Below are 24312 nucleotides of genomic sequence, written 5' to 3'. Positions count from 1 at the left end.
ATTAAAACAACATAAAAACCATATGTTGAAACTATTAAAACCATAAACATTAAAAACAAAAACCTGGCATCAAGACAAGCTACCAATACCAACATGTAGTTACCAATACCCAGGCCACAACTGTCATACGATACAATGCTAGAATTATTAACTAGTTGCAAGTTGAACTAGATAGTTTGAACTGAAAAACAAGAAAACTGATCACTATTCATTATACATTAAATCCCCATAGTGATATTGACACATTACAGCTGCCTACAAAAGTGGAAGCAAGGTTTACTTCAAGTCAAATACACTTTTGCAGAAGAAAAGCATGCACTACACTAATTACATAAAAAACAGGCAAGAATGAGCATTGATGCAAGATAAAAATTGGAACTCATTGAATGCGCAGGAAACAAGACATGAATACCAAAATATTATGAAAATACAAGGAGAATACTGGCATGGAAAAATATTACATGGTCCATTTGTACAAAAGATTAAGGGGAAAGTGAATTAAGATAACCCCTAGCAACGGCTGACAACTGAAACAGTCAAGAAAAGAAACTGAAGGCTTGATTTTGTCTGCTCAAGAGCAAGTTATCTGAACTAATGTAGAGGGAATCTCTAAGCTACACCAACAACTTGCTCATGTATTTGAAAGTCTTGCTGCTTATAGTCAGCTAGACCAAAATAGATAACTGATTATCGATTAATTGATGTTTTAATTTAGCTAGCAGACATATTAGGCTAGCAAAATACTGTGTTCCAAATACAGCTTTTTTTCTGAAACAGATATATCACACTGAATAATCAAAGGTTCATATAACTTTCACCCAATATAAAATTAAAAGATTTTTACTATTCACTTTTCCCTTAGTACATCGGAAGTCTGGCATGATAATTATTCTGATGTCAGGTAAATTAGAGTCACTCCCATTGAAATACAGATGCCTAGTTTTTCTATTTTAATTACCCTGGCACTATTTCATTTATATCTCAATTATTAATCAAGATGTTTTATTTAACAGCTATATTGTACTACCAATTTCTAGTCACAACCTAATTCCATTTTGGAACCCAGCTTTTAATTTAGAATATTTGCTAAAAGGTTCCCATCAATAAAGAGAAGCTACAATAGTGGTATCAATATTTCTTTTTCACAGAGATTTGGAATTCCTATAATCTTTAAAAACGACATGAAGTCTTTAATCCTTTTGAACACAGTTTTCCTTAAACATAGGAAAATGTTACTACACAATTATAAATACAGATGAATCTTTTTGTTTAAAATTGTCTGCCCTATTCCTGTACACAATGCGATGCTAATGTGTTGTTTAAAAGGAAGCAAAATGTCAATCAGTATCTTTCATATGTGAAAACTTACACTGTTGAACAGATACAGTATGTTACCAAACCAATCACTTATTGGTTTGGGTTGGAAAATATAACTTACATTTCTTCATTCTCACAGTAGGACAACCTTTTTCTAAATTTGTGGAATTTAAGATGTGATTCTAAATGCCTTTGGAGTTCTTGTCATACTTCTAGGGTCATTTATATTTTATATTTATTTATAACATTTATTAGGTGCATATTTTACCATAACTCTGGAAGGCTTACAGTCATTAAAATATGTCTATACATACACATTAAAATATAAATAAACTAAAATCAAATGTGGGAAGAGTGGGGGCAGTGTGGGAGGAGATGGGATCTGTTGTTATTCGATCAACCACCTTATTGTGCTGTTCCCCCATTGGGGCCGCAAGCCAATTGGCAGAGCTACATTTTTAGGTCCTTATGAAAGGATAAGAGGGTTGGGGCCAACCTTACATGATGGGGGGGAGATGTTCCAGGGGGCAGCAGCCACAGCAGAGTAGGCTCTCCTGAACTCCACCGGCCAGAATAATTGGGCTGACAGGATCCATAGCATGCCTCTTCTACTAGCACGAGTGGGACAGATCAATCCCAATGGGGTGAGACCATCCCTCAAGTAACCTGCATAGGATAGATTTATATCTACAACAGCATCAGTTTTTTAAACTATATTTGAAAGAAAGTGTGTTTAATTAATTTGTTTACCTGTAACACTTAAATCATTCTTAGAGCTCTTCATGTTTAAAACTACTTTTCAGTCCATAAGATTTAATTCAATGATGTACAGAACAAAACAATGAGGTTCATTTTATATCTTCCATATAAGGCCAGATCATATGATCAAAATCAATAAGTTGGGGATATGGTTTGAGTAAGCTTAAGAACATAGGACTTAATCAATATGTGTTTGAACGTTTGTTAGTAACACAGCTCTCAAAGACACAGCTTTTGTCATGAAATGACAAAAACTTTTATTTAATGTAAAGGCATTTCTATCAATGATGGAATGTCTCTCTGTCTCTCTCTCTCCCTCCCTCCCTCTCCCACACACCCCAAACTTTTGACAGGGCATTATCACAGTATACATATGGCCACATGAGTGGACTAGTTGTATTGGATATCAAGGCTTGTATAAAATAGGGAAATCCTATAGGAATAGTATAATAGTTTATTATAAGAAAGAATTTATAGTAATCTAAATTAGTTGAAGTCCTAAAGGAAAGGAAACGAATTTGGCAAGATTAGGCAGATTTTCAGAGACAACTTGTAAAAGTGTGTATTTCTTCAGGCATTCTACTGGGATTAGAGTGTACTGGAATATTTCTACAAAACCCTAGGCCTTGGTCTTATTTTAGTCAATATGACTCTTGTTTTTTAGTTACTCATCTTCACCCTTGCGTGACTATCCTTGCAAAAGGCCACTGGCAGAGAGGGACACATCCCTTTGGGAAATAATACTGTCAAGTCAAAATATACTTCCGTGGGAATCTCTCTACTTGTTTATTTTGGAACCCTGCCCCTTGAAGAAAAGCATATTCTCCCACCTATTTATCTCTCTATTGTACAGATTCATACATGGGCTGAAACGACTATGAGCTAAGGTGAATTCTTCTGAATACAACATTAGAATCCTTCAATATTGCCCTTTATTTGTGTTATTCTTTCAGAACTAATTTTTTTGTACAGATAGAATAGTAGTTCCATTGAAATGGGTACCTATCTTAAAATATTATATCATGATATCACTGTAAGTTGTGGCTTTGTCCCCAAATTCAAAGTTATCCAGGGAAACTAATGCAGAGATATATATTCAGACCAACAGAAGAAATACCTTTTTTCTGAATGTAATTAAACTGCCCTCCTATGAAGAAAGACTACACTAACCGAGCCTCCTTAGCTTTGAGTAAGAGCCAGTTGGTATAATGGTTCCAGGCTAGAAACCAAGAGACCGTGAGTTCTAGTCCAGGCTTAGGCACAAAGCCAACTGAGTGATCTTGGTCCAGTCACTTTCTTCAGCCCTAGGGAGAAGGCAATGGGAAACCACTTCTGAAAAACCTTGCCAAGAAAACTACAGGGATTTGTCCAGGCAATCTCTGTGAATTAGACACAATTCAACAGAAAGAAAGAAAAAAGGTAAAAGAAAGTAAGAACATGATAGTTATATATAAATTCATTCATGTCCATAGATAATAGGCAGAGAAGAAACTTTCCTCATTATTACAATTTTAGAAGTTTAAGGTATCAATACAAGCAGTTTCAGAACCAACAAAGGAAAATACCACAGCACAAACTGTGGAATTGGTTACCAGTATTTGTAATGGTAGCCAATTTCTGCCATTTTAAAAGAGGACAGAAGAGGTTGATGAAAGAATAGGCTACTAACATTGATAGGCTCTTTAACCTTATGAATTGTAGACAGTTTACTATATGCAATGGTGGTTAACAAATGATGGGGATCTCTATACTCCAGTCCAGCTTTATGAATTTTCCAAATGCATCTAGTTGGCCATGAAACATTAGACTACCTGGACTTATGATTTGATCTACAAGTGTCTTTCCTATGTTCTTATCTCTTTAAAATTGGAACTCAGAATATGTAATATAACAAACATTTAAAAAAATAACTTTTTATAGCCTACTTAGAACCTTTTATATTTTATACCCAATACAACCCTGTGAACTGTTGCAGAACCTGAATATGAGGGGAATCTGCATTCAGTAAATTTAGTATTGTTTCTTTTCCCAAGCTTATTAAATATATTATGAAAGGTATATAGTATTACATACCATGAATGATACACAAGGCACTGTCACTACTGTTGTCCCATCTGGATATGGACCATATGTATTGTTTCTACTTCCTTCCACTTCTTTTTGTAAGCAAGCCGAAAACATTGTTATTTATTTTGGCAATGACATTGTGGTGAACTAACCACATTCATTTGTATGCATATGTTTTGATATCTTTTTGTATTGCTTTAGATCATACATTGCATTTTAAATTCTATATAAGAAATGTTAATATTGTACAATGTGGGGATATGCATATCATAATTGGGAGAATAAAAATATTGTAAATGAACAAAGTGATTAGATTCTGTCTTCTTATATATTGGAGTTAACATGGGTTTCAAATGAAAAGCAGTACAGTACTCCTCAACATTATGAAGCATTATATTTGATTTATATATTTGGTAAAAAAAAATTATAACCACCATCTGCCCAAGTGCCCAAATTAGTTGTCCCAGATATAAATAGATTATGCCTCATTTCATAATTTAATCTCTTTCCCATAACACATGGATTTAGTTGTACCACCAGAAATTCCTACCATTTCTGAGAAAAACAGCTTAATTACCATTATTTAGCTTTTTTCTTCTTTTAACGGACATACCACATTTTGACTAATTTCTTTGATGAGTTAGGAGATACCTTTAAAATTTATGAATTCATTGTTCTTTACTCAAACTCTAAATACTTGCATGTCTAAATGTTGCAATGCTAGGCGTCCTAAAAGATATTGAGACTAATTCCTGGTAACTACATGGACAAGTCTATGTACATATTTTGACAAATAGTCAAATGCCATTTGACAACTTTTTCCTGCTTCTGTTGGGATTTTCCCATCAAACTTCAGCCAGCTTGGCCCTGTTTAGCCTTTTCTAGATCAATCACAGTTACCTAATGGCTCCTACCTGGTCCATTGTTGGCTGAATGCTAATAACATTCAATAGCTGGACAGTATATATTATTCCATTATATTTTGATAGAAGACTTGAAAAAGCTTAAGGTAACTAATCAGTTTCTCATTTTATAAAATGATCACTTGAGATGTGATTATTTGAAATGAAAGCCATATGCCCTTATACAGGTTTGTTAAATATAATGGCTCTAATAATATACAGTGGTGTTCAATTTGCATTTTTGTGTAATCAGTTTTAAGAGGAAATCCATTATATACTGTGTTTCCCTGTAAATAAGACATATCCCAAAAATAAGCCCTGTACCTTGGTAAATATAAAATATGGATGCTGAAGGCCACATGAAAAAAATATATTAAAGACTAGTTTCCAAGTATGTTAGAAAAAAATATGCTTAATTGCACGGGAACCTATGAAAGCTTTGAGATTCTCATGAACTTTTCAGCAATCAATCAATATACTAATAATTTTTGTACGCACAGTAAAAGAAAAGAAAAAAGAGTAATTACATCTTCATCTCTTTCCAACTCAAGGCCAGTCTGCATAAGGTTGCTTTCATATTCTTCTCTACGGAATCTCTTGTCATCTTCATGATAATCTATGTGAGGTGCACTTTCATCCATGCTAAGCTGCCCTCCTTTTCCAGGAAGTGGTTTATCTTGCTTAACGCTCCGAGGTCCCAAATCATTGAAATGGATTCGCCGAGTGAGTGTCCTACTAAATGAAGATTTCTTGTAGTGGTAAACGAGAATATAATCCACTTTTCTTTTGCCATCTCTAAAAAAAAGTCCATATTTGCAGTTGGCATCTGGATCTTGTGAGAATGAATTTAATAGCTGTAAATGAAATAAAAGAGATTAAAATAAACGTTGGCATTAGACATGAAAATACTTAAGGATTAAATAGTTATTTTCGGACACAGCAAAAATCACCAATTACAATCTTGCCAGACTGTAAATTTACAAAACACTGCTCTTTAACATTTAACTTTGTTGATGGGTCAGGGACCTGAAATGGTAAATAAAGAACAAACAAATAATAAGCCATCTGAGGTAACAGATGACTTCACTCATTTGTTTTGCACAGTAAACTGGCTTTGTGAAATCTCTGTATGTTAAGATCTCAAGATACTGCATCCTGAAAATCATTAGCTGATTTTCAACTAGAGATACAGATCGTGTTAAGAGCTTTGGGTTTTTTGTTTAATAGTGTCTTAAACATGTGTTGAGATCACATGCTTTACTCTACAAAGAATATTTGTCTTTTTACTACTGACAAATACATTAATATTGCATCCAAATACTTGTCACTTTTCTTCATCATCTGGAAAAGAGATCAGTTTTAATAGAGACTGAAAGAAACCAGCTGGTCATACAGCTCAGCCAAAAAGATCCATGGACTTCGGCCAGTAAGGGACCAAGGTTCAATTTTTTGCTTTATTCGTGATTCTTTCTCATGGAAAATTAAAATGGAAATACAACTGTCATCCTACCCCCTGCAGTTTCGTGATAACTAGAAGTAGTATTGCAATTAAAGTTTGCATTTTTCAAAAGATACGTGCTCTTTAAAAATAGGTTTCTGAGTAGAAAAATGTAAGGGTTATGAAATCCCAATTTATCTTCCATTAAAAGTATTTGTTGCTTTTTTGTAGATCATGATTAAGGAAGCCATGGCTTAGTGTAATGTATGGGCACATTTAATGTGGATAAACTAAGTTTACTCAGAGATGTACAGCACGATGTGCATCTGATTTACAATCCCTAAAACAATTATGACACTTAGGATTGTTATTTTATCCCCTCAAACTCTCAAACTAAAATGTAGGTCACATGATAGAACTTCTAAACAGAAGATAGCTTTCAAAATGCTGAAGTATCAAGTTCTACATAAATAGATGCACCTGTAAAGACTTTCGCAACTCACTACATTAGGAAAATTTGATACCTTAGAATCACCATATGACTAAAAAAGATTGAGTTACTTTGGGCAGTGAAAACTCATGCTGATGTTTCAGATTGGGAATGCCACTTATAAACCTACTTATCCTTAATTAAACAAAGTATTTCAAATCATTACTTTATTAGACTGTAAGAAAAAAGAAAACCATCAATGCTTCCAAGTTTGCATGTGTGGTCTTTCTCCAGAGACCACTTTCTATAAATTGGACTGAGGCATAAAAAACAGATGCTTCCTTTTTAAGGGAAAAAAGTTTAATCCATCTTTTTTTTTATACTTTTTGACAAAGATACCCTGGCCTTTTGAGTCTGTGAAGTGTTTTTGTTTAAGAACTATAGTAAGTTTTAGTATATAAATTTTAGCTAAAGTGACTAAAATGCCTTTAAAATCTGGAGTAATAGAATTAGTTGGGTTTTTAAGATTATGCTGATTCACGATGGAAGACTGCATATAGACAATTAAATTTTTTTGGTGATCTATTATAGATTTCAACTTTGTTTCTTTGCTATTTATTTCTTCTGTTTTTGTACTGTAGGGATCATATAGAACAGTTTTAAAGATTTTTAATCTTTTTATTCAGGGTGTGTGCCTGCCTCTCCCTCTCTCCCTCCTTCTCTCTCTCTCCATACACACACACACACACACACACACACACACACCACATAAACACAATTTACTTTTCCATTCATTATCACTGACAATGTTTAATTAGCTTTTTGTTACATGTTTTTGTATTGCTTTCATGTCATGTTTTCTTATTTATTTATGGCAGTAAGAAACCCAGGCAGATTTCTCCACTGGAAAATCATGGTTGTTTCAAGTCATCTAATACTCTTTCAAAGTATTAAATCAAACTTGTGTTCAGTTCATAGTTTTGCAATTTATAAAAAATTAAATAAGGGCACAAGATTTTATTGAATGCAAGTTGGTTCTTTTTCAGCTACATTGTTTCATCCAATTCCCTATTGCTTGTAAGAATTGTCTAGGGGTATAACAATATCAAATCTAACAAACATTGTACTCCAGCCACAATTGGAGTATACTGATTAGTTTTTAATAACTTTTTTATGTCCCTAACTAGCGTACCACAGTACAATTTGGACTTCCAAATACTTTGAATCAATAGAAAAATGTTACTTCCATATTTGGCTCAATGAATCATTCGTGTAATCCTTTCAAAGAGCTGTTCCCCACACTGTTAATTATAAATTACCATGGCATTCACAATTTCCAATGCTTACATATACCACCCATTCTGACCAAATCTTGTAGATACAGGAATATATTTTTTCCCCTTTAATGTTTGCATCATGAGAGAGAGACATGGAAGGGTGCAATTATACAACCTAATTGCAACATGTGCCTCTAAAAATATTTTTTCCAGATTATTACATTATGTTGTTGTTACACTGATTTCAAAATTTTATTGGAAACCCCAAAGTTAGTTTTGAAACAAAACCTTTGTCCTTAAAAAGAACATATAAAGCCTGAATGCATGTGCATTCAGTTATTCTTGCCAAATGCCATGTAAATTCACCAACTGATAAGTAATTATTAATGGAAAGGGTACAAATATTTTCTCTCTACCATTCTGAAAGGCAATTCAAGTTCTATGACTTTGCAAGTCATAGTTCTTCTAAGTTCTTCTCTTAATGGGATATTTAGATGTTCTATCAAGAAATAAAACATTGTGTTCAAATTTGCTTAACCTATTATCTTTTTTATTCTTAATTATATTAGTTTACCCAATCACAAGACCTTATCCTATTTAATAGCAAGGTTTTTTAACCATGCCATTTGTACTGTTATAACTTTGTCTTCCCTGCATATATGGATTTCTAAGCCTATTAACTTCATTCTTTTATTTGTATTTGTTTGATTTATGTCTCCGTTTTTTTTCTAGGACTACATGGCACTCCTTTCTCCAGCTTTTTTATTGCTCCAATACTTTAATTGCTATTTCTTGAAAGCTTTGCCATTCTATTTGATATGTTAAAATTTGATTTTTAAACAAGGAACTTTGAAAATTGATTATATATACAGAATTGGCTCATGATTACATTAAGATTGTCACTTTGTTTCTAATCATAAGTTGCAAAATAAGCAGAAGTTCACAGGTTCATAACTTACCACCATTACTATCACAAAATATATGTGCCAATAAAAATTATTGCCTTTGATATTCTCAATCTTTAAAGCAACATAGCTTAATTTAAAAATTCAAATTAGACTTCCCTTTGCATGTGTGTAGGTTAAATACGACTAACAATTTAATTTTGATAAATAGTCACATATTTTTGAGGATTGCATTAATGTAAATATTAAAAAATCAATAAGATTAGCCTTACTTTGAAAAGTTATACAAAGTGGGTACTTAAAAGATACAACTGAGATCAGGGAAAAAATCAGAAACTATATTATTTCTGTAATGCAATTTAGATGCAAAATACTTACCTACATATTTTATGTTTATGCATATGTATGTGTTTATATGTGTGTATACACAGAACAATTGTAAACACACACACACAGAGATGCCTGTCTTTTTCCCCAAACGGTTCTTCAGAATGATGCTGTTCCAAAGAGAAACTTTTCATTCTTATTTTTTATAAATGACCAAAAAGCTATGCCACTAACACCAAAGCCCTGCCTTTGGAAGGAAGAGAATACTGTGAGCTGTACAACATCAGCCACGAAATTGCACGGCACTAGGGAAATTAAGCTGCATTACCTAAGTAGCTCCAGAACACACAGACCAGCTGAGCAAGCGGCTCTTCTACTCACCGTACTTTCCGTGCGAACATAGCCGATGTCTTCAATAGCTCTGATGTTGATGATATGGATTCCCTTCTCCTCAGCAGGTAATGTGGAGTATTTCTCATTCATCCTCATTGTTGTTTCATTAGAAGCATCTCTGAAATTTTCTGGGAGAAACTCCACCCCATGAAATGAACCGTCAGGGTCTAAAGAAAAGAGAAACAGCTTAGCTTAGAGCTTTTCATGACATCTCTTTTCCAGCTGGAACATGTCCAGGTCTGCCTCTCCCCCTATCTTTTGTTTTCTGAAAGGACCTCCCCTATCTTCTCTCCCTTATGCTCCCCGGCTCTACTCTGAACACTTGTATGCTTTGCCCAGGTTCCTTCTTGGCATTGGCTCAGCTAATCAGCACGGTAGAAAAGATTCTGTGTCACAATATAGATGCTGCCAGACTCTTTAGACTGCAGTAGCAGCTGAATGAATTGAATGTCTAATTAATTGTTTCACAAACAGCCATTACAAATTCATTGTCCTCAACACACAAACAAATAATAGTAGCATATAAGCAGAACAAAACAGAGACCCACACGGAATATGCTGCATGCTTACTTACCTACACAGCCATACCGTATCAATAATGTTATAGTCAGAACACGAATTGAGTCAATTCTGTCAATTGTAAAGAATTATGAAATTTGAAACAATGACAATCTGCCAGTGTATACACCTGAGCCCCTTCTGTTACAAGTGTTAACAATGTAAGATGTAAAGCAGAACAAACATAATGAATGGGAAATCATAAAAATATGATATGTACTTATTTATGATATGGTTTAACCTACAAAAGTGTAATAGGGATGCATTATAATACAGCTCATTTTTCTCAGTTGTCAGTATGTTACACTAAAACAATACCTCTATTGTGAATTTTTTTTGAGATTGCCATCACTCCTTTAGTCACTATATGCAGTGGTGGGATTCCATTTTTTTTAAACTAACAGTTCTGTGGGCCTGGCTTGGTGGGCTTGGCTTGGTGGGTGTGGCTTGGCGGGCATGGGCATGCTTGGTGGGCATGGCATGGGAAGGATATTGTAAAATCTCCATTCCACTCCACTCCACGGGTAGGATACTGTAAAATCCCATTCCCTCCCCACCCCACTAACTTGCTTTCAGCTCCGTTCTCCAGTGCACAGCAACAAAAGAAGACCCAGCTGATCAGCTGGGACTCGGGAGGTAGAGAATAGATGGGGGTGGAGCCAGTCGGAGGTGGTATTTGCAAGTTCTCCGAACTACTCAAAATTCCCACTATGGGTTCTACAGAACCTGCTAAATACCACCTCTGACTATATGAGGGTAACAGGGTGATTCAAAGCTCTTCACACCTCAAGTAATCTATAATCCTGAATCTTACATTAAGAATGATCTAATGGTCTAATGAAGATGGTATTTTAAAAGATCCAGAGAAGATTAGACATGCATAACTTGCTTCTCAAATTATTTTTCCCCATGAAGTACAATGTTTGGATCACTGCCAGGCAAACTATCATGCAACTACTGGCAGCACATTGACTCTGTATCAGAATGGCCAAACAAATGGCAACTTCAAATCTCAACAAATAAATGCTCTGTCCTACATATTGGCAAAAAATAATAATCAGAAAATAAAATACAAGGCTGAATAGTCAAGACCTTGTTGATGAACCAAACTCTGTCAAGGATCTTGGAGTACTCATCTCTAATGATCTAAGTGCTAGAGCCCACTGTAACTACATAGCCAAAAAGGCATTAAGAGTTGTAAACCTAATCCTGCGTAACTTTTTCTCCGGTAATATCACTCTACTAACTAGAGCATACAAAACATTTGCTAGACCAATACTCAAATACAGCTCATCAGTCTGGAACCCACATTACGGATCTGATATTAACACAGTTGAGAAAGTTCAGAAATATTTCACAAGAAGAGTTCTCCACTCCTCTACTCGTTGCAGAATACCTTATGCCACCAGACTCGAAATTCTAAACCTAGAAAACCTAGAACTATGCCGCCTTCGGTCCGGTCTAACTATAGTATATAAAATCATACATTGCAATGTCCTACCTGTCAATGAATACTTCAGCTTCAACCATAGCAACACTAGAGCAAACAATAGATACAAACTGAAGGTTAATCGCACCAAACTTTATTGCAGGAAATACGACTTCAGCAACAGAGTGGTCAATGTCTGGAATACTCTACCTGACTCTGTGATTTCTTCTCCAAACCCTAAAAACTTTAACCTTAGACTGTCTACTATTGACCTCACCCCTTTCCTAAGAGGTCTGTAGGGGGCGTGCATAAGCGCACCAATGTGCCTACCGTCCCTGTCCTATTGTTTCTTATATTTTTTATTTTTCTTACATGTATTCATAACTATGTTTTTACTTATACCTATTATCTTGTAAGCAATTGACAAAAATAAATAAATAAAAACTTTCCTTTATGATATGCTATGAGGAACTATATTTGGGACCTTCTTGTAGGCACATGATAGAATGCTCTGCAACAGTGGGTTGCAGAATCTTCATTCTAACACCTGTTGAATTGATACAGCATCAAAAAAATTCATGACAATCTATGAATCCAATCTGCCACAAATAAAAATATATGACTAGAACACTAATTGAAACTTTTTTAAAATTGCGACTGTAACTGGAGCTGATGTCTATTTTTGAATCAGCACATTATAGTTTTAAAATTCTGGAAAAAAATATTGCTTGAGCAAAATATTACATAAAACACAGTCAGCTGTGTTGAGCTGTTCCCAACTATCTCAGAGATCTTGCGAAGCTTGATAGTAATGGCTCAACAATTAATAAAATTGAGACGATCGGGTCAAGAATAAGTTTTTTTTCCCTTCTAACTGGAAAGGGTAAATCTCTGTGTGCTGTATCAAACCCCACTTTGAAAAAGCAGATAGGACCAACCTCCTAAAAGTTGGATACTGAGGCTAGTTGCAAAACTTTCGGGGCAGGGATAGCCTGACATCAGTTCTCTGTGCTCTACTGACCTCTTGGCTGGATTTCTGCCATGAGTTATATGTGGGGCTATTTTGGAAGTTTTTGAAACTTCAGATAGTCTAAAATAGAATTGTAATATTATTAACTGGAGCTGGTCTAACCCATATTATGATATTAAGTCAGTGCTCTGCCAATTGCATTGGCTTTCTCGCTCCCTTTTTTCCCCAGGCCCAATTTAAGACTGTAGTGTGAATTTTTAAAGAACTGAGTGGCTTATGGCCAAAATAGCTCAAGAAATGTTCCTTCTTATGAACTAGCCTGATTAATTAAATGCAGGAGATTTATACAATTTTATAAGGAGGATGTTTGTGGAATTCTTGAAAGAGAAGAACCTTTATTCTAAATATTCCCAGGTGTGATGACCCAGGGTGGGATACAAAACAAACACAGTCACAGAAAACAGGTGAAGTTTGGTTCCAAGCTCGGAATATCTTTGACGGAAGACAAAAACTCCCACACAGTTACACGAAGAAGGAAAAAAGCAACATAAACCAGGCAAGATAAGGGCTGGAGGATGTCCACAGATAACACACACTGGGAAAGACGCCAAACTCAGAGAGGAATTACAGTTTCAACTCAGATATTTACATGATTTGTTTCCAGCATTTGCCAGTACGCAGGTCCAAACTCTTATTCAGTTTTCACACCTGCAGCCCATGAAGAGGATCAAGGCCCTCTCCTCCCAAGGAGACCATGTCTCTCTCTTATCCTCTCCTCCCTGCATGCCCTAGGATGGATAGGGGATGGGCCTGAGTCCTCCTCTGACTGCTCAGCCGACCTCTGCCCTTCCCCAGCCTCCTCCACAACCTCCGGAGCCATACTTCCACTCCCTGTCGGCTGTTCCTCTTCTTCCTCAGAGTCAGTCTCCACCAGGGGCATGACACCAGATCTGCAGAAGTAATCAACTTGTTTCCTTGAGTTCATACTTTTAATATAATATGAATACATAAAACAAATTAACTGAATAATTTGCAGTTTCATAGGTACGTAATTTGTGCAGGAAGCTATTAACCCATAATTTGTATCCACAATTATTTTACACCAGAACAATCTATATTTAAACAAACTGATAATAAAATATACAAATTTTCCCTACTGGTAATTTGTTTAGATAACTCTGAAACTAAACTGTGAACCAAAGCAAGTTCACCCTCCGGCAGAGAAACCAAACCATTTCTTCTTCTAGATCTATTATACTTTGGCTTGAAAGTAATAGATAACAGATAACGGATAATCAGAGTTGGAAGGCACCTTGTAGGTCAGTCTAGTCCAACCCCCCCGCCCAAGCAGGAGACCCTACACCATTTCTGACAAATGGCAGTCCAATCTCTTCTTGAAAGTCTCAAGTGATGGCGCTCCCACAACTTCCAAGTGCAAGGTGCTCCATTGATTGATTGTTCTCACTGTCAGAAAGGTTCTCCTTATTTCCAGGAGGTATTTCTGACAGTGACAGCTCTCCCTCTGTCCCTTCCTCCCCCTCTCCTATCAGCAACAGAAGAGAATCAATTACAAATGCTTTCTGGATTGGTTCCATAAAACAAATGTAAAAGCTGACCTGTGACCCCTGTTGGAAAGATGTAAAGAGACAGCTATGCTTGCACATACTTGCTTCCGAACTTTATCTGGTGTAATATTGGTGCATTATTATTGGGTTAAATTGGAGGTCTACGGTTGTCCCTAATTCCAATGAACATGCAAACAACATGATGAATCATGATCCAGGTGCATATTTAGTTATTTATCTTAAATACAACACAGAAATAATGGCCAGGGGAACATATATAACCTCCACCTTGGTATTGCATTTGGTTGGAATAAATTATATTTGTATTAATATGAAGAAATTTTAATCATAACAAGATTATGTGGGTTAACTCAAATAAAGTATCATCCCAACCAAATCCTTTCAGAATCAACTCCAAAAAGCTGCATATACAAATTTTTGAGAATAAACTCATTTGGGATTAAGAACGTATAATTGGATTGCTTGACTGCTATCCTAGAGATACTTGAAGAGAAGATAATAAGACCATGTGTACTGAAAGTTCAGACATTATGATAATTAAGAAGTGTTTTTGAACAAGGTGTAAAAATGAATTGGTTTTCATATTTGCAAATACAATCTAGATTTGATAAAGATTTTAAAACAGAAGGTGTCTATGATAAATTGACTGATTTAGATAAAATTTTGATGGATACTGATGAAAAGGTAATTAAAAAAAATTATGGACCTTTATTAGAATTTAAATTGGAGGAAGAACAAGTTAAAGAAATGATGATTTCTTGGGGGGAAAATTCTGGATATGGGATTGATTTAGAGAAATGGCAAAAATTGTGGTCTCAAAATTATAAAATGACAATATCAACTGCATTAAAAAAATTGTATAAGATGTTTTACAGGTGGCATCTACCCCTGACGAGAATTGCGAGAATGTTTAAGAACAAATCGGATAAATGTTGGAAATGTCATCAGATACCTGGTTCATATTACCATGTGTGGTGGACATACTTGGATGCAAAAAGATATTGAACTAAAATCCACACATGGTTGGAAAAAACGATAAAACAACACATGGACTTGAAACCAGAGATATTTTTATTGGGAATTATACCGGAAATATACAACAAAGAACTGAAATATTTGATTGTAAATGTTTTAACAGCGATTAGAATTGTATTTGCTAAGAATTGGAAAAATGAAAAAATACCTATGCAGGAAGAAGTTATTAAGAAAATTATGGAATTTTTGAGAATAAACTCATTTGGGAATAAGAACATATAATTGGATTGCTTGACTGCTATCCTAGAGATACTTGAAGAGAAGATAATAAGACCATGTGTACTGAAAGTTCAGACATTATGATAACTAAGAAGTGTTTTCATTGTTGCTTCACTATGTATGTAGAAAGATCTACTACTGAAGACTTAAAGAAATCTTACCAGTAAATTCTTTGTACCTGAGCTTATTCCAGAATTACAGTTAAACTGACTGGAATTAACAAGAATTGTGATCTGTTTGGAGAATATTGTATTGTATTTTGAATAAATTAAATGTTAATTTCAATATTACAGTAACTTTTTAAATTGGACATGTTACTTAATTCACAATTAAACACAATTATTTTATGTATAAAATGTCTTTCTAAAACTTCTAGATTAATCATTTTGTTTTCTCAATCAAATTTTGATAATAATGTGTTACTTTAGAATACAGCAGTGCCAAAGAGATAATGACCAGTAGTTGTCTGTTACAAATGCACACACACAAACACACACATACTGTATATAGATTCTTAACATTCTTTAGTATTCTTAATTGGTAAAATTGTACAAAGAGTAGATGCAAGTAAGTAAACTATAAACCTTTCATTCAATAATTATATAGTGAAACATTGTAAGATTAAGTGAATTTCTGGAACCACACAGGAAATTTTTGTTAGACAAGTATTTGGTCAATCCGTGAACACTAAATCCATCATTTTAATATCTCTACTTCCCCTTTTCTAACTTACTTTATGTTCCATAAATATCACAAATATTGTAAAATAAATAGTGTAGTTTGGACTGCATATGTGCTTGTTCCATCAAAACCAACTAAAATTGCTATTGGCTGATCCTTCCTCATTGTTGTCAGCCATTCAGTCATATCCAACCCATGGCCACTCAATGGATCAGCACTCTCCATGATTCTCTGCCATGGTCATCCTGGTGTCTTTCTTTATAGTGTCTAGACAATAGGTACAAAAGTGGCCCCTTTTTTCCGCTGATCACTCTCAGCATGAATGACTTTTCGAATGAGTCAGCTTGCATAACATGATCAAAGTAGGACAGCCTCTGTTTGGTAATCTTAGTTTCAAGTGATATTGAAGTGATCCTTCCTATGCTTATTGAAAGAGCCTGAGTCACATTACTCAGAAAGTAGGCCTTAAAAGAAGGGTTATTTTACCCTCAGCAAAAATCCTTTTGTCATCATCTGTACATGACAAAATGAAGAGACATTATTCTTTCTCTGAACAAAGTAATTCCATTGTCATTCAATTTTTCTGATAGGAATTGGTTCTCACAAATGTTTCAGTAGAACAAAGTATATGATTGACGAGAAAGAGAAAGAATTTTGATGAGGCCCTGAAGAAAAGATGGCTAACCTGGTGAGCCTGATTAAGCCTACAAGCTAGAGCAGAGGTATCAAACTCAAGACCCGCAGGCCGGATCTGGGCCCTGGGGTGTTTAGATCTGGCCTGCAGGGCAGCCCTGGAAACTGCGAAGGACAACTTTAGCTTTTGTTTCACAACTTCAATAAGTGTAGCTCACTAGGTAGCGAGAACAGCAGCAAGAAATTACTACTGTGAGTCATAACACAGGGATTATATTTACTAATATTATATGATGACAGTTGGCATAGCATCCTTCTTAGAGATCACTCAGCAACAATAGTCACTTTCAGATTATAATTCATGATTGAATATCTTAATTTTTTTATATAATTAAAAGTAGGAAGTCATAAGCAAGCATGTGAAAGTAAAATAGCAAAGATATATGATCTCTGTAGTGGTAATCATTTTATAAATGTCCTCCTCATTAAGACAGTATGTGGATAAGACATAGAAATTAGAGATTAGAGAGATAAAATAGAGATTAGAATAGCTCTCCTCAATCAGCTTGGCTGCAGAAAGCTGATAGAAAGCCAATCATATTGTCTATTGAATATAAACTGCATGTACAAATGTATTAATAATACATTATTTATAAGTATTTGCAAATATTTTTAAGTATGCTCTGAAGAAACAAGAGATATTAAATTAAGTTGGAAGTAGAATAATATTTCCTCAGAGATTTATAGAACACCCACCATAATGATGTTTCAAAAATGTTTGAAAACCTTGCTGTCCTCCAGGCTTTGGGTATGGTAGATGTTGAGCTCCTGTGGATTGTTTTTATTGTTATGTATGGTTTTCCCTTCTGGACAAATACGATGTGTTCCATAATTTTTATTGTTCTTTGCTTTTAAAGAAAACTGCTTTTTAGTAAGGTGGCCTCTAAACTCTAGAAATAAATAACTAGACCCTTTAACCCCAGGCTTTCTCCCTGAAGCAGGTAAGAGATTATAAGATTTCTTCATGCATATGCTTGGAAATACTTTGATGCTTAGACTATGATGCACCTTCAATTTAAACATCAGGGAATAAAAACAGATGATGCAGAATAATTGCTGTTTCCTATTAAGTTATTCCTATGCATGTTATTTGTTTAGACTTCCAAAGATTTTGCTTCAGTTCTTCACCAATATGCTAATATCTAAATTGAAGGTTGCCAACCTGATGTCCATCAGATTTGAACATACCTGTCCAAATAACAAAATTAACATTTAAGGATTATAGAAGTTTATTCATTCAATTTATATAGTTGCCCATTTCAACAATGAGTCTCAAGAGTTGCAGTGCAGTATACACAGACACACAGATACACATTTTTCTGTCTCAACAAATGCATCTGAAACTGGGGAGACATAAAAGTATCAGGTTATCTACCATGGTCTGAACTGGGTGCCCTTTGCACCAACTCATCTACAATAAAAATCCTTCTCTTGATGTTCCCAGCAACAATGACCCACACAATCTCCAAAATTCCAATTGTATCCATTGGCCTAAAATATTAGGCTCTAAACTTTTCCTTGAGAGAATATGTGTCTTCCTATTTTGTCCATCATATGCCTTTTCCAATTTCCTTTTTCTAATTCACATTATATAGCTCATGCTAGTTGCTCTAATTAACTTCTTATATAAAGTTGTGATCCCTGAAATGTTCCATTTTCATTGAATAGTCTTTCACAATTTGCATCTCTCTAGAAATCCATGCCAGAATAGCCATCAACTGTATTGGCAGGTAGTCTAAAAATTATAATTCTAAACATCTGGAAGTCTGCACTAAACTGAGTATGGGAATGTAGGCCTGTTATAAAATCTGAAGAGAATTCTGAATTTAAAAGATGGATGAAAAAATGTTCATTAAAAGCATCAAAGTAAATGTGTATTTTTTGTACCTTCCAACAAACAAATAGAAACACATATGAGAGAACAATAAACAATCCAGGATATACAATTGGGACGAATAGCTATGGCAGGCAGAGTAGATTGCTTCATTTCAATGGCAGTGAACACATAAACTCTGGACTTATATATATGAAATCCAGATGTCCTCTTTGTCCTTACTTTTCTAATGTAACCAGCAACTTGCATCATTTAAATGCAACTTTACCCACAAATGCAAATTTTTCTTTGCTTAAAAAATGATAAAGTAACCATAAAAAGAAATTAAACAATCTCCTTAAGATAAACTACCAGGAAAACTGTAATAAGGCCTGCCTCTTGTCAAAAGTTATTAGGGAACAAATGTGACAGACTTGTTTGCAAAAAGACATCACTTGTACATAGGACATATTTAAGGCCTGTCAGTGATTTTCCTCTGTTGATAGGCCTGCTTATTCTTAAATATACACATCCTTTTATATTTGAATTAATCTAGTGCATTGCACAGAACAGTGATTTATTTGTTGAATGAAATAACATGGCTTTCCAGTACCTAAATTTGAGCCCCTGCACATTACAATCTTTTGTTTACTGAGATTATAAAAGACTAAGGTCTTAAACTAAAACCACTCTCCTTATATTATTTTTCCTTTTACATAAGAACTAAAGTCAATAAGGCTTTGCAAATCAATGTATACAAAAATAGGATTGTTTCACCTAAAAAAAAAAGTTTGTTTGATTGATATGTCTAAAGTAGTTATTCTTAACGAGCCTAAGTAACACTACTGATCAAACAATTGCATCCATGTGACAGTGAAGACAGCCATAAAATATTGGTAGTAAAGGAAAAAATCTCAAGTTTTCCAATATAAACCAATCCTGCAAAAGATAAACTAGTATTTTACCTCTTCCATGGCACTGACGATCTAAGAACCACTATTTGTTAATTAGATCAACCTTCTCCACTTTGTTGCCTGTCTGCCCTCATATTGGCTGGGAATTGTAGGAGTTGAAACCCACCACATCTCCAGGAAATCAGGGGGCAGAAATTCCAGCATTTTGTTTCTAACAGCAGCTAGCTAGTCTAGCAAGGCATGACAGAGGTTCTCTTTTGATTGTACCATCAACTGTGTAATCAAAATTTGGTTGATTTTGAAAGCACAAAATTCTTACCACAGTGGATAAACACTCCCTTGCAAGTGCATTTTGTTTGCTCTAAAATTACTAACAGTCAAATTTACTCAAAGTCCTAATAATTTTGCAGCTTGTGGGAGTGGGCGTGGCCAGCATGTGACACATCCAGCCCGTGGGCCAGGAGTTTGACAGCCCTGGTCTAGCCAGTTTATACAATAGTTAAGGTGCCAGCCCATAAACTGGCAGTATGTGAATTCTAGTCCTACTTAGGCACAAAGCCAGCTGTGTAACCTTGGTCCAATCACTTTCTCTTAGTCTTAGGAATGTGGCAAATTGCTCCTGAAAAACCTTAGGAAAACTGCAGGGACTTGTCCAGGCAGTCTCCAAGAACTGGACACAATTAAGCGGAAGAAGAAAAAAAGCTAAACATATGACATATCTGGTAAACTGAAAACATCTGAACATGGGAAGACAGTGAGATGAAGTTGCTCTGTACTATAATTAAAAAGGAAATTGTGCCAAATGAAAAGTTTACTGGAGAAAAAATGTTTTTGACATTCCTCATGGGACTGACCTCAATTGTGAATATTCTTTTGCAAAGCTCCTACAATTGGGTACCTAAGCATAAAATTTTTAAGAATCCCAATTTTATAAAGAGAGGAAAAATAATATCTTAATGCAATCGTTAGGATAAGCAAAGAACTTGGTATAATCCTATCTATCCCATTTCAAAAGAATTCATGTGAATTAACAGAGAAAGGCTAAAACCACAGGATTTTGCTATCAATGCCATCAGGAGAGAAATTTTAGTAAAACCTCTTTTTTTTTGCAGTTTGTGGGGAAAAAGGGTGTGCTTTATTAATATTTGCAAAATATTTGAATATGGCAAACTGTTTCCTTTTTGTCTCATTTCACGAATTAACTTTCCTCATAATACTGAGAACTATCTCAAGAAACACATAAGTAAATTTATTTTTAATATCTATAGTAGTATCTGCTAATCAGATCCTAAGTTAAGCCACTGTTAGAAAAGAAAAGATTAAAATTAGCTATTCGTTCAGTTCCTATATAATAAAGAGATTAGGGAACTCTGAGAGTTGAATTCAAATCTCCCACCAAAATCCCATTTTGATGATATGTAAACACATTCTTAAATTTGTGTTTTCCCTTTTTTAACTCATTTCCCCTTATACAAGTAGTTCATTATTTCCCCCGCTTCATTCTAGCTCTAAAACAAACCACAGTTCACAATTTTATAGGAACAAGCAAATTCTGATTTCCTTAAAACCTGAATTATAAGCAGAAACGAACTGCCTTCCAATCCTGATTCACAATGGAAATGAAAATCAAGGATAAATTATGTTTGATAGAAACCAAGGAGGGGAAAAGGGAAATGCAAGCTCAAAGATTCTCAAGACTCATTCATATACAAGTGTTAATTTGATATTATGTTCTAAGCTAGATCTATGTATTTGACTTTGAGCTAAAACTTGGGTTAAAGTATACAGTATATTAGAATAAAAGCAGAACAGAGAAGCCAGCTGACTGTTCAAATGCAAATATTACACTGCATATTAATATTTTAAATAAGTATGCCCATCTTACAACATTATCAAACAAAATTATGCATAATCATAAAAAATCAATGACATGATTGATCCCAAACATTATTTATTTGCACAACAATAGCAATAGCACTTAGACTTATATACCACTTCATAGTGCTTTACAGACCTTTCTAAGCTGTTTACAGAGGCAGCACATTTCCCCTAACAATCTGGGTCCTCATTTTACCGACTTCGGAAAAATGGAAGGCTGAGATAACGTTGAGCCAGTCAGGACTGAACTGCTGGCAGTCAGCAGAATTATCCTGCAATACTGCATTCTAACCACTGTGCCACAACAGCTCGCCACCACAAAACTGCCTGATGTAATTGCCATATTTTTAGGCACTTTTTAAACAAGTGCAGTTCTTGTGAATCAGACATACCACAACTAATATTAGGTACACCTAGTAATATATACTTCTCTGCTTACTATATTGCTTAAAGAGATTTACAAATCTTCATGTCTACATTGTTCACAATCATTTTCACATATCTAGATTCACTATTCACAATATTAATGCATATTGAGCTACACCTTAATTTTAAAAGCAAATTCTGAATTTGCAGAATATTGATTTTTCAGCAGAGATCCTGAAAATCAGGATGAGTAAGGCAATGGAATATATGGACTAAAAATTGACTTAACACATTAGCAGGCACCTTCAGCCAGGGCAGACTATTTTACAATGTTTTCTTTCTTTAACTCTACATGGTAGGCGCACACAATCAACACATATAAATTGTATATAGTACTGTATTCTATCATTTTAATGTCTGGCTTTTTAGTTTCCTTTAGAAAAGTTCATTCTAGCCAAGCAGATGCACTAAAATAATGAAACTGCTCCAAATCCTATTCATGTTCCGGACAGACTACAAACTTCCATTCCCCTGTTTATACAAACATGCATATCCTTTTTGAGCATGTGTCACTGTTTTATCTCCATTTCTGTTAAAAATAAAATATGAAGTCTTCCAAAGTAGTGGTAAGGAAAAGATAGAAAACACGGAAATAGTTGTACTTTTACATGAAGTCAAGAAGAAAACTTGAAAGCATGCATGTCTAAATGAAAGAATAAATCCATTAATTAATAAACCTGCTATTTAGGAGAAAAAATGCCAGAATATGATTTCAACTAAATTTAGCCTGATATGGACAGATCTCTCCAAAGTAATATCCTGCAGGCATGTCAGTCATGTTATCAGAGAATTCTGCAAATTGTAGTCCAACATACCTGGAGACCCAGGCTTGGGAAAGACTAAACAAAAAAATTCAAGTTCTTTTTTTTTTTTTTTTGCTTTTACTGAATCTTGTGAACTCAGAGTATGAAAATTGAAATTTCATGACAGATGAAAGGATTGTTATGTTCAGAAATATAGTGGTTGGCATCATTTAGCTTAGCCATTTCAATAATGACATTTTATATTTGAATCTCCTGCCCCCAGCAATTCAAGATGCAGCTCGTTAAAATTTTACATTTACTGCCAAATGAATCTACTTTTAATTTTCTGTTACATTTGTTATTTTAAAAATGCCTATTAAAAAAAATATCCATTTATCACATTGTGGGACTTAGATACAGGGAGAAGATAAATGCATTTTAATACTGTTGAATAAATAAATCATTAAGTTAAGCCAAGAAACTAAGTCAGTGAAGAAAACAGTGTAGAGGATACACAATATTCAATGTACTACCAAGATGGTTGTATGTTAGCAACAGAGTTTTAATGCACAGCTGAGTTAAAAAAAATCAAGGCTCAGTTGAAAAACTAATATGAATTTCAATACCTGTCACTGGAAAAATGAGACAACCTCCTTTCCTGAATTTTATCTTATACCTTTGAGATTAAAATAAGAGAAGCTTCCAGGTTGAATTGTACCTGCCTTGATTTTTCTGGAAGAATATGGCACTGTATACATTAGTGCAAATTGGCAGTGGTTGACCAAGAAAGGAATTTGGAGTCATGGTAGACAGATTTATGAAAATGCCAATAAGTATGTACTTTTTAAAAAAATGCAGTTTGCATATTTGGAATAAAAGGGACTGGAAATATAATTGCTGATATGATACCCTTATATAAATCTATGGTCCAATCGTATTTGGAAGATTGTGTAAGTTCTGGTCACCACATCTTTAAAAAGTTATACATATTGTGCAGAAGTAAAAAAATAATAAAGACAAAATCAACATTATTAGGTTCTTGGAACAGCTGCTCCATTAAAAATACTACAACAATTAGAACTTTTTAGCTTGAAATTAAGGAGGAAATGGAAGACATAACAGAAGGCATTGATAATAGGGAGGAAATTTCCTCATTCACAATGTTAGAATTTGTAATCATTCTTTAAAATTAAATGCAGATAGATTCAGGAAATGTTTTCACTCAGCATAGATTTAAACCCTGGAATTTTCTTCTAAACAGTTGTGGAATTGTCCCAACTGGTTGGCTTTAAAAGAGACCAAATGCCTTCGGTTGGCCATGGTGAGACATAGAATCCTGGATTTCATGGGCCTATGGCTTTAGCCAGGAGACCTCATCATATATCCTTGATGGAATTAAGTAACAGAAGGATTGAACAAATAATGAAGAATTGTAAAGAAAATGAACAACTACACGTTATCCTTGGCTTATAACAGGGCACTTAGTAACCATTCAAAGGTACAATGGCACTGAAAAAAGTGATTTATAAACATTTTTCAAACTTATGACCAT

The 24312-nt window shown here is 34.6% G+C and overlaps 1 protein-coding gene across 14 annotated transcripts in view; it reads right to left on the bottom strand.

Annotated features, from left to right (window-relative positions):
- Positions 1-24312, bottom strand: part of ANO1 (anoctamin 1) — a 147313-nt gene that overhangs the window by 71008 nt on the left and 51993 nt on the right. For all 14 annotated transcript variants that reach the window (XM_087951137.1, XM_087951139.1, XM_087951136.1 and 11 more), the window contains 2 exons: positions 9804-9982; positions 5573-5899 (listed from right to left, as the gene is read on the bottom strand). In XM_087951137.1, coding sequence (XP_087807263.1) covers positions 5573-5899; positions 9804-9982 — 506 coding nt within the window. The remainder of the gene's footprint in view (positions 1-5572; positions 5900-9803; positions 9983-24312) is intronic.

The sequence above is a fragment of the Notechis scutatus genome, chromosome 1 (genome assembly GCF_049901735.1).
Source record: "Notechis scutatus isolate UNSWTSFEM ecotype Mainland chromosome 1, rNotScu1.2, whole genome shotgun sequence".
Taxonomy (NCBI): Eukaryota; Metazoa; Chordata; class Lepidosauria; order Squamata; family Elapidae; genus Notechis; species Notechis scutatus.
The sequence above is the reverse complement of the archived record's forward strand: the minus strand, read 5'-3'. Positions and strand labels throughout refer to the sequence as shown.